The sequence below is a fragment of the Triturus cristatus genome, chromosome 8 (assembly GCF_964204655.1).
Source record: "Triturus cristatus chromosome 8, aTriCri1.1, whole genome shotgun sequence".
Taxonomy (NCBI): domain Eukaryota; kingdom Metazoa; phylum Chordata; class Amphibia; order Caudata; family Salamandridae; genus Triturus; species Triturus cristatus.
In genome coordinates this window covers 602,285,209-602,297,320 of record NC_140591.1, presented here as the reverse complement: position 1 = coordinate 602,297,320, position 12,112 = coordinate 602,285,209, and the positions used below count along the sequence as shown (strand labels likewise).

The following is a 12,112-nucleotide window of genomic DNA, read 5'->3' as shown; positions in this document are numbered from 1 at the left end:
GACGTCTGCCTGCATTTGTTAGTTTAGATGCATCCAAGCTGTGTATTTAGCAACTCCCCTTTCAGTGCACTTAATCTAAACTAGTATCCTCCTTAATCTGCACGGCGACTTCTCATCAGTTTAACGTTAAAACTGGTCAGTTCATGTAACTATGAACAGCAAGTCTCTTACGCCCATAATGGACCATGCTAATGTCTAATACGGATTTATGAAAAAACAAATTAAATCTCTTGCTTACCTATACAAAAAAAGGTGTTTTCTTTGGTAATACTTAGACATTGTTACAGTGTGCTACAGACAAACCATCTTTGGAACTGCCAATTTAGTTATGCTTTTCAGTGAGTATGATGTTTTGCCCAGAAGTTTCCCTTATAAAAGGTTATCAGTGATATCATTGATTTGTTGATATTTTCTGTAATTGTAATGCATGTATTGTGTCTTGGTCTGGCAGGAGGTTAGAGTATTTGTTATCGGTAACAATGTATGTAATTTACTGTTAATAGGTCGATGGGCTTAACTCTCTGCACTCTGTCAAGTCCAGTCCGAATCGGTTTACCAAAACAAGTCAAGGAAGAAGTTGGAACACAGGCAACGGATCTCCTGATGCAATCTGTTTTTCGGTGGATAAACCTGGTGTAATTGTAGTAGGTTTCTGCGTCTATGGAGGTGGTGGAATTCATGAATACGAGCTCGAAGTGTTAGTTGATGATGTAGGTATTACTCTTTGATATTGTTTGTGAATGTTTATCTTTTCTATATTACTTACCAAAACCTAGAAATGAAAGCTTTGTTTGAAGTGTGTCTTTGCTTCTGATTAAGAGGGCAATGCAGAGTGAATTTAAGGCTTTTCTTACTTATTACTTTGTCTACTTCATTTGCTCAGCATGTTTTTGTCTGCCCAAAAATCATACTTGTTTCATACCTTTTAAAAAACAAAAACAATTATGGTAAAAAGAAGCCGCTATACATCATGCAGTAATTCTTCAGGCCAAAATGGGATGTATTTAGATAACCAAATCATAGGTACAATATTACAATAGACATATATGTTACTTACTAGTGGTCGTCAGTAGCTAGTTATAGTTAGGATGCCGTTTTCTTAGTAAGGGCGTTTTTTTATTTGCCAATAACTTTGACGCCATTTGACGGATCTTCATAAAATTTTCAAAACTATCGGGGCAGTCACTTCAGCTTCTGTCTTGAAAATGTGGGGGTGATCTGTTAAGTGGCGGCTGAGAAAAGGGGAGGGGGCCAAAACGCTTTTTCTCTATGTTAATTTCCATAGGAAGCTTTAGATATGGCTACATCCCGAACTGCTGAAAGGAATTGCACCAAATTTGGCAGAAATGTAGCGCTTGGTCAAGAAAGGACTCTTTGTTGAATGGTGTAGATCTGTTCAGTAATTTCTGTTAAATTTAAAGATTTCTCTGATATACAACTGTGGCCGCGTTGGATCCGCGACCCTTGCAGATCTCTTGCCTGAGATCTGATTGGCTGCCAACACTTCAAACCAGGAAGTGTTGGCAGCCATCTTGTGACTGGGTTCAACCGAGTCACAAGAAAAACAGATTAAAAAAAAAAAAAAAGAGGGCAGGGTAGAAACACCCTGCCCCTCAGGCCTGTTCTGGAGGTCCCACAGGGACACCCAGGGCCAAAAAAGCATTTTTAAATAAAAATTTCAGCGAGTGCTGCGGCGGATCCGTGAATCGTACTGAATTAAAAAAATAAAAACACAAAGGGCAGGCTCTGCGCTTTGCTTAATTTAAGCCCCCAGGTTGTCCAGGTCCCAGGGGCAATTAAAAATGATGGGAGGAGGGTCCCTATGCTGTTCTCCCAGGCAGCCCGGGGACTGATTCACTGATGTGCGGGGGGCCACGCAGCTCCCCCGGGGACAGCCACCTCCCCGTGGCTATATTTAACAAGCATTGAAAATGCAATAGGTATCCCCTTTGATTAATTTAAAGCCATTTGCTCTGCTAATGGTATTGTATAGCAAAGCATATGGCTTTAACTTAATAAAAGGCGCGAGACTTATTGCATTTTTAATACTTCCTTCAGCACTCCCCTCAGTGAGCGCTTCCTTCAGTGCGAGCTCCCACCAGCAACGCTTCAGTCTGAGCTTCTTCCAGCAGTGTGCTCAGATTCAACGTCCCTCAGCAGTACTCTCCATGCAAGCTTCCTTGAGCAGTGCTTACGTAGTGTGTGCTTCCCTCCGCAGCGCACTCATTGTAAGCTTCCTGCAGCAGTGTGCTGAATTTGAGCTTCCTCTACAAACAAGCTTCCCTTCTCCCAGCAGGGTGCTCGGTGTGCACTTTCACCAGACGCGCTCTCAGCCTGAGTTTTTCTAAGGAATGTCCTGGGTGCCAGCTTCCCTCGGCAATGCACTCAGAGTAAACTTCCCTCAGTGTGAGATCCTCTGAGCAATGCTCTCGATCTGAGCTTCTTCAAATTGCGCTCTAAGTCTAAGCTTCGTCGAGCAGTGTTCTCAGTGCAAGCTTCCCTCATCACTGCGCAGCATGTAAACTTCTCTCTGGAGTTTTCCGACTCCTCAGAGTAAGCTTATCTTGGCAGTGCCTGGTGGATTGAGTTCCTCTCAGACTTAGAAGTGGTTTGAGTGTGGCCTTGCTACAGCAGTGAGAGCTTTCCGCTCCAGTTCTCTTACTCAGTTTCCCTCAGCACTGCCCTCAGCTGCGCGTGCCCGGGTGCGAGCACTCCACAGAGCAAGCTTTTCCCTGCAATGCCCTCAGGCTTAGCATGAGCTTTCCTCGGCAGAGACCTCAGCCATTCCTCCAGGGCAACCTGCCCTCAGCTGCGCGTGCCCGGGTGCAAGCACTCCACAGAGCAAGCTTTTCCCTGCAATGCCCTCAGGCTTAGCATGAGCTTTCCTCGGCAGAGACCTCAGCCATTCCTCCAGGCCAACCTGCCCTCAGCTGCGCGTGCCCGGGTGCAAGCGTCCCACAGAGCGAGCTTTTCCCTGCAATACCCTCAGGCTTAGCACGAGCTTTCCTCGGCAGAGACCTCAGTCATGCCTCCAGGGCAAGCTGCCCTCAGCTGCGCGCGCCCGAGTGTCGGTGGTTGTCCTGGTGTTTCTGCAGTCACTGATGTCTGTGCAATGCCTTGGGGATTTATGTAGCCTCCGGTGTTTGCAGATGTTCATTGTACAATCAAACGCTTTCAAGAAAAGACGCACCCAGCGACACCTCAGCCTCATAGGAATTCAACAGACACCAGGGTGAACTAAGCCTGTCTCGTCAGCGCGTGCTATAAAAAAACTACACAAAGTAGCAGAAATACCAGGTTACGCCACACCCTGTGCACAAGCACCCGAATCTACGAATGCCTCGATTGTGAGAACTTGCTACGCAGGCTAAAAAACACATGAAAAACACCCCCCAGGTAGTCACTGGCCGTTATTGTATTAGTGTGTTTTAAATGCGCTTTCAACTCACGTTGCTGCAAAACCACCCTCAATTTTACTGCAGTTCTCAAGTCTGTTTGAGGTCCAAAGGTTGGGTGTCCCAGGTTCCTCGAAGTACCCCGTGTAAGCACTGGATTGTTGAAAGTGAAAGCACGCTGCCATGCGCGCGCGTGCACATTTGTTTACGGAGCCAGAGTTGAAGGAAGCAGCAACGGCTGAGCATTAGCAGCCACATGACTGTGATCTGAGAGGCTGGCAGAGCAAGAGCTTAACATCAGCAGGCACAGTGCTATGACGCGAGAGGCAGGCAGCGCCAGACACCAGGCTCTGATTAGGTACAGCATTAACCCACACTGAGGCCTGTTTGCAAGAAGGGCCTCCACTCTTCGAAAATCTGCAGATTAATGTTACCACGAAGTCGGCTCTTGAGAATTTCTGAAGGAAATCCGGAATCATTGCGCAGAGATATTCAGTCTTAAACAGTGATCTCCATTAAGGGTGTACTGCAATTCAGGGATATGCAATACAGGTCCCTACAGCCACTACAGGGGCGAGGGCCACCCTTTAGAGGTCCCTGGTCTGCCAAAGGCCTATGAGTGTCTGCAAAATATAGGGCCCTCACCACAATCTGCATGGTGGCCGTATCATTGTGCATTACGCCAAGGCTGGATTAAAGCATTCATCACCAGTGCATGGATGAGGAGGAAGCGTAAGACCCTGTGAAATTTACTATGGCAGATCCATGTAGCGCAGGAACCAGGTTTCACTCAAGCAGCTGTGTGAGTCACTAGCAACATCCAGAAGGCAAGTAGTGTAGGGATCAGGAGACTTTATCTGAATGTCTGAGGCCACGGGTGGAGGGGTAAGCTGGAATCTATTAAAGTGCACAAGATTATTGTAGTAGAAGAATGAGTGAGGCTGGGTTCAAGGAGTGAGACTGTAGAACTCTACTGAAATACATGAGGTCAGTGATGTGAGCAGTAACTGAGGTGCCGTTATAGTTTGAGGACAGTGCTGTGGAACTGAGTCTGGAATTAGTTGGACTAACCAGTAATGTAAGAATGAGTGATACAACATCGGATGAGTGAGGTTCCATGTCATTGAGTAAGGTCGGACATGTATGGAATGGATGAGACCTTGGAAGCCATGATGGCAGTGACCTGGCACATATGTTCAAGAGTCTCTCCGAGAGTCAGTTACCAGTGTTGGTTAAGGGAGTGAGTCTCCAGTGAAGCGTATGCAGTCATTGATGTGGTACCAACCACGGCTTGTGGGCAACGAGAGAGGCATAATTGAACTATAATTGGGGAGAGGATGTGGTCTGTCGGCTAGACTTCCGGCTTTGGTGCTGGAAACCAGGGTTCGAGCCTCGGGGTCGCATCCGCATCCTGTGATTCTGGGCAAATCACTTAATCTCCCCGTGCCTGAATGTGTAATGTAAATACGGTGCTCATGTAAAGCGCTCCAATACCTTTGGGTCGAGTTCGCGCTATATAAATATGTAAAAAAAAAAAAAAAAACACTAGGCTAGTATTACCAACACTATTTCGGGACGAATGAGGTGCCATTTCAGGGAAGGGTGAGGTTGGACTGAGGTGTTTGAGACCAGTAGCACGGGAATGAGTGAAGTGTATGAGGACAGTAAGTTTCTGTGAGTAGGACTCGCAGACGTGTTTGAAGCCAGTGATTTGGGAATGAGTCGATTCTAGGTACAGAAGTGGCCACTGATGCAGAGCAATGGTGACCAACAGTGACGTGGGAGTCAACGAGAGTCCGCTGAAGTGCACAGGCCAACACTGTGGTCGCTGAGGTGAAGACATAGAATGACTGAAAGAACATTGATGTGTCTAGCAGGGAAGTGGAGCTACACTGTAGATTACTGAAGTATGCCAGGCAGGAGATGTGTGCAATGGGTGAGACTCCATTGAAGTGTGTGCGGCTAGAGAGAGGACAGTGAGGCTCTGCAGACCTGTTCAGGAGCATCTGTCTAGTTTACTTACACATCGCAAACACAAAAGTGTACATGTAGTGACAAAACTTTGTGTTAAAACGGAGTGTGTCTTCCCAGTTTTTGTATTGGATTTCCCTGAACTCCCCACTGACACTTCATTGTGAGCGCCCACAAGTGTAAATTAAGACACGTTCAGCTTGATGTACGAAATTTTCATTTGCAAAAAGTGGTAGCAAACGGTGCACCTTATTTTTGTGACAAGCAAGGAATTTTGAGAACCGATTGGTATACTATTGGTCAGTTCATAAAATTCCAAATCATAGTAGTTCACAATCCGACTTACCTCAACAATCTTTGAGTCCTTTAAACAGATCAACATATCTGTGTTTGCAGTTGAAATAAAGTAACTTTTTTTTAATGTTACTTGTTTACCTTAAAGCAAACGGGCATGCATTTAAGAAGAAAAGTTTGTGGTTTGCTTTTATTTGTATGAGAGCTGGAAATAGTTCCGCGAACCACTGTTTACTTCCCAACAATATTTTTTTTTTTATTTTTTTTTTTTTTTTTTAACATTTACAAAGGGTTCCCATTTGCAAATGGGTTGACACCTCCTTTGAAGTGTTGGTAAAATGTCAATGTTATGCAATCAGATTTTGAACGCAAAACATTAATACGTACCAAACAAATTGCTTTATTTAAGGGATGCCCAAAACATGCCCTATCAAAATAGCGATGCGTTATGGGTTACTAAACCATTTTAAGATTCAGTAACGTGTTACTGAATTTAAATATTGGGTTTGTGCATAACTAAGAGACATTTTTCAGTCCCAAAGTCTGTGATTTTGTGGATTGCTGGTTTCAAGACTACCAAATGGCTTTGTAGATCCAGGCCTAGGCTACGTGTCCAAAACAAACTCGACAGAGTACTCCAAATGTTCTTATTTCACACTTGCATGCCCAAATTCAATCCCTTGCGACTCATACATAAATTAACCATGCACAGCTTACACCTCTTTCTTGGCATAGGTCTGACTAACATGTTTAAAAACATCCTGTCAATTTGTGATCGAAATGAATACATTTACTAGGCTCATCATCAGGGCCGGACTGGGAACACAAACCGGCCCTGGCAAAGTGCTTGGCCACCCCCCTTCGGGCGGTTGGGGGTGCCGCCAAGCTCTTTGCCAGGGCCAGTTTCAGGCCGATTTTGTTACAGGGACGATTTTGCAGCTATGCTGCAAAAACGGCCCTGCAACAAAAATTGCCACCAGAGACCCAAAACCGCCCGCCACTCGTGCGACGCACCTGGAGATTGCCCGGTGCCCGCTACAGCCAGTCCGGCCCTGCTCATCATCATGACATGGAACTGAGTGAATGCCAATGAAATATGTGCAGGGACGTCATAAGGATTTGCATTTGAGGGAAAACATGCCCTTGTAGCAAAAAAGTGTCAAGGTGAAACAATCTGGATACGGTCGATTTTTCCTCACGTTGGATGTATGTAATATATGCATGGTTTTTGTCGCACCAATGCACTGTAAGAGGTACTCGTACTTCTCGCCAATGCTGAAGTACCTTCAATTGAACGGTACATCACTTCTCAGCATCTTTCACATCTTTTCACGTTCAACACTTTACAAAAACCATCCAGGGTGGAGAAAATTAACACTACCCTTCTCCAGGTGTGCATCTCTAGCAGCCACCAACAAAAGGCGTTATAGAACGTTGCTTTGTTTGATGACGTCCTTTCCGGTTTTTAGACCTACGAGGACATCATTCACCGGCTGCTTCTGTCCAAACTGCTGTATTCCAAAGTTTCCTTGGCGTGGTTGACGTTTTACTATCGAAGGTGCAGACACCAAGCCCGTGGTAGAGTTCTGTTACAACAAATGCACAATTAACAAATGTAATGCCATCACACTTCACCAAGGAAGACATTATCCTTGACTCACTGACCTCGGCTTGATGCTGCCAGTCAGTGAATGACTTTCAGTAGCTCAGTGACGACCGAGTGAAACTTGGCAGGTGCGGCGGCGCAAACACACTGAGGCGTTGTGCTCAGGTGACCCTTCACCCTGCCGCCGCCAAGGGCCGAGTAAATAACCCCAGCCTCCTGCGCACACACCTCCTGGCACCGGCTGCATTCCTGACACTTATGTTTTCTCTAAATGTTTTCCACTTTAATGTTGCGTGCTCCAACACGCCGCGACCTCTTTTTTTTATTCTTCACGTGGGTAGAACAGGAAAAAAATGCTAACAGCAAAACTGGAGGAGCGATATTTACATAGGCTGGGGCTTAAAATAGAAGAAAAAAGTCAGTTGTTTTCGTAAAAACCTCCCGTGGCTGGCTCAGAGCACGTGTTTATCAGCACGCCATGACATCACTGCCCCAAGTGCTCGGGCGTGACAACATAAATAACAAGCACTTGCCATGACGTTTTCTTCGCCTTTTTCTGCCGTCCCACTTGGATGGCCTCGCCTGCTAAAAGGTTTCTTATCTTTATGGGGCCATATGTTTGGCCCCATAAAGATAAGAAACCTTTTGCAGCAGAAGGAAGGCAGGCGAGCCCGTCCAAATGGCATGGCTCAAAAAGCCGAAGAAATACGTCATCACCAACTCTATTCCAATGGCTGGCCACCGTTTACCATAAACGGTGACGCCAGCCAATAGAAAAGAGGGGCGGGGCTTAAAGCCCTTTACCAAAAATACCCGTAAACATTAAGTCTCGCCAGCGAGACTGCGCATGCGCGCAGCCTACGCCAGCCGAGACCTAAAAAGTGTGGGGGGTGCTCCAGCCCTCCCACACAGCCCCAGGGACCGCCACCTCCCTGGGGCTAATTCACTAAAATGCAGGGGGCCTACGTGTCCCCCCACTCAGCCGCGGAGACTGCCACCTCCCCGGGGCAACTGTATACAAAATTATGTACAGGGGCCACCACCTCCCTGGGGTTTGAATAATTTTGTTGGAGGGGGGCTGCGCGGTCCTGCTCGTGGAGTTATAAATGACCCTGAGGCTCCCCAGGGCCGGTTCAGCAATGTCCCAGGGTGCCCACCCCCGGGTCATTGCAGTTTGATATGACTTGGCGGGAGCACAGTGCTTCCGCCAAACTATTTCAAACACTGCTCCTCTTCATGGAAGCTGCTTTCGCTTCCATGAAACAAAGTAAAATTTCTTTTGGACAGAGGAAGCTGCTTGTTTGCACCTTCCTTTGTCCAATGCAATGCCTGCTCCCGCAGGTGGCGCGGTCCCAAACATGGTGGCCATGCTCAGGGGGATGGGGTCCCGAGGCAATATCCCTGCCTATAAGTGGCCGTGGATGCGGTACCCACAAACCTCGTGGGTGGGGCAGCCAGAGATCTGGCAAGTCAACCCCTCAAGCCTCCAAACCCTTATAGTTTGCCCTCTTACCAACGTATGCCCCCACTGGGTGAAAGGAACCACCATCACCTGCCCCACTGGTGTTCTATACCATCAGACTAATTAATTCAGCAGATTTCCGAAGGGGTTGCACTCTCCCCTTCGAGACTACCCTTCCACCCATGCCACCTGCTTGCAATAGTCTGCGGAGGACCATCTTTCTTTGCACCACCAGGAATTAATGGCTCTCTTGGCTAAGGGAGCCATAGAGAAGGTGCGGTTATGCCTTTACCACACCTGCCCAAAGTGGATATTGATTGATATCAACACCTCTCCTGCCCAGTGTTCTCAAGAAGATCAGGAACGTCTGGGCCAAAGTCATCCTTGTGTTTTCGGACTGGGCTCAGAGAGTGTGGTAGCTGTTGAGCATGGCCATCGGTTCTCCGATCAGGCTGCCTCTTCCGGAGGATCTTCTATAGCAGCAACAGGGGAGGGTTCTCCACCTGAACATGTCCAAGATCCACCTTCTTGCGTGGAGATTGAGTGGCAACAGTTGGCAGCTTTCAACCTTCTGCCCGAAATCTGCAATGTTATTCTGGCAGCCAGGCTTCCCTCCATCAAAACTGTATATATGCTCCCAAAAGAAGCGTTGTCGGTCTACCTTGACTGCATAAGAGAGTTCCCGGTGGATGACCAACTCTTCGTGGGGTATGTTGGTGCGAAGAATTGAAGAGTAGTGCAGAAACAGAAGTCTCTCGAGGGGTCGTTTTCTGCCTCAAGATCTGCTATGCACTGGCAAAGAAGCAACCTCCTGAAGACTTAAGAGCTCATTCCACCAGAGTTAAGGCTGCGACCACTGCATTAGCCCGTGGAGTTCCAGTCCTGGACAACTGTCAGGCATCAACCTGGGCGTCACTGCACATGTTTACCAAGCATTACTGCCTGGACAGTTCGGTTCGCAGGGACGGTCACTTCGCCTTTTCGATCCTAAATGATTTCTTAGTCTAAATTTGTCCGCAGACCAACCTCTGGGAATGGAATTTCTTGGGTAACTATTCAAAGGCAAGGAATCTGCGGCTAGATGTGTCTATCAGATGAACAAGTCACTTACCTTCGGTAACACCGTATTTGGTAGAGACATTAACTTGCCGCAAATACCTTTTCGACCCACCCATTCTCCTTGCGGAGAGATTCCTAGGGTCAGGGCTGATCCCTTTCAGGGCTCTAGTTTGGACACACTGGTCACACTTCATGGCTTTGCGCTTCTGCCTTTGAAATTCATGAAACGTAACTGAGCGCTCCAAGGTGGTACCTATATTGGTGACATGGATGTCACTGCTGGCGCTGCCGACAATGCAACGCTGAGTTGACTGCCGCCCTTTAACGGCACACAGGGGTAATTCTTATGAAAAATCCTCCGGATCCAGTATGACGCCTGGGGAAATTCAAAGGTAAGGAATCTGCTGCTAGATATTGTCTCTACCAGATAAGGCGTTTCCAAAGCATGAAGGACGTATACTTCTGTCCTTCATTTAGCTGCTTGCTAAGTCTCCTAAATTGCCCTTCTATGCCTCATCCCTTTGTTCCATATTTTTTTTACACAGTCCGCAATATTTTTCTAGTAACATGGTGCCTTTTCTGTAAAGATTTAGATGATCAGCATTTGTATAGTACCTTCTCACATTAATATAACATATTGCATTTTATTTACAAGTGGGTTTATTTATTTTCTTATGCAGTGCCTTATTTCACAGTATATAGCCGACTAGATGTTGGTGAGCATGTTTTGCAGAATATAGATTTTTTCAGGTGCTCACTTTTCTATATTAGGTCCACACATGGCCTTGTTCAATTACTGTGTGCGCCTGCATCTGCCTTCTGCCAAATTTGTACTTCTATTTTAGATCATTAAGTGCTATTCCTGGGGATGGAGAAAGTGCATGTCAGATCCTCATTTAGCATATCTCTTGTAATTGTCTCTTGTGTAGTTTGCAGATGTCAGGTGCCAGGATGATTGTGGTAGGTAAATCATTGCTACTCAGGTTTGGTTTTCTAGAGGAACAAGGAGCACCTTTACCTGGCATTTACATACCAGAACTCAGACTGGGTACTATTTAAATCCAGAAAAAATGAACAACTTCCCAAATGTTGCTAAAGTGTCCAAACACAGGTTTCCCAGTTCAGAAGAGCTGCCCCCTGGGTAGATGTAAAATGATTTGTACAGAACCCTAGGGCTGTGTGTTGACTTCAGGCATCTTTTAAGGCATTTACAATTGATTCGCAATGTTAATGTCTAGGACTGCTGAAGGTTGGTTATGTGTGAAGTCTTGAGACCAGGAAAACTCAGTTTTTGTTAAAATGTTATAGAGATTTTTACAATCTTTTGTTTGCTATAAAGCCCCATATGGCCAACAGTATGCCTTGACAAGGTCCCCTTTCTCGCTGTGCAACAGGATCAAAGCTACACCTCACAGCCGAGGCCTAATAAGGCAAAACCGGTCTGGGGTTGCCTGTGTTCCTTTCTGGAGAGGCCTTGCCTGGCAGTTTGGAGTGTACTGTTTGCATGAAGAACAGGATCAGTACTGATTTGCATAAGGCGGGCTTCTGTCTAGAGTGGCACAGTGGCCAAACACTAATGGATTGGAATGCTACTCAGAGTGATGACTATTGGTTTAGACTATTTGCAAGCATTCCTCCAATTACCTTTTGAGTGTTTGATGTAATGCCCTGATTGGCTAATAGTAGGCCCAGACATGGGCGTCTTGCTCGCTGTGCCACAGGATCCAAGCTATACCTCACTGATGAGGCCTAATAAGGCCGAAACCGGTCTGGGGTTGCATGTGTTCCCTTATGGAGGGAGGGGGCGGCTTGCCTAGCAGTTAGGGATGGACTGCACTCATGAGGGCCAGGATCAGTTATGATATGCATGAGGTAGCGCTCTGTCTAGAGTGGTGCAGTGTGCAAAAATACAATGGGTTGGAATGCCAGTGGTTTATACTATTTGCAATCATTCCTCCCATCACCTTTTGTGTGTTTGAGAGATTTGACAACTGCCATCAGAGTGCTGAATCACCTGTGCACCATGGGAGAAAGACTACAGAGAGGACATTATAAGGCGCTAACAGTATGTCAGGAATACAACCAGATGTCTATATTTCTACTAAAGAGAAATTAAGAAAATCCTTCGCTTTTTCATGCTCCAGAGGTGCTGACCCAAGAACAGATAATCTTATTGGAATCAGTTACACTTCTGCCTCCTCCAGAATATTTAGATTTTGTGGATAAGGAATATTTCTGATAGAGACTTCTAACTGCAGATTAATTACTTGGAATCCTCCCCAGGTGCCAGACTGGATCCGGATACTTTTTCCCCCCTCAACAGTA

At 46.3% G+C, this 12,112-nt stretch overlaps 1 protein-coding gene across 15 annotated transcripts in view; it reads left to right on the top strand.

Annotated features, from left to right (window-relative positions):
• MYCBP2 (MYC binding protein 2) overlaps window positions 1-12,112 on the top strand; it is a 1,771,217-nt gene that overhangs the window by 683,095 nt on the left and 1,076,010 nt on the right. For all 15 annotated transcript variants that reach the window (XM_085622060.1, XM_085622057.1, XM_085622054.1 and 12 more), the window contains one exon: window positions 504-710. In XM_085622060.1, the coding sequence (XP_085478186.1) occupies window positions 504-710 (207 nt within the window). The remainder of the gene's footprint in view (window positions 1-503; window positions 711-12,112) is intronic.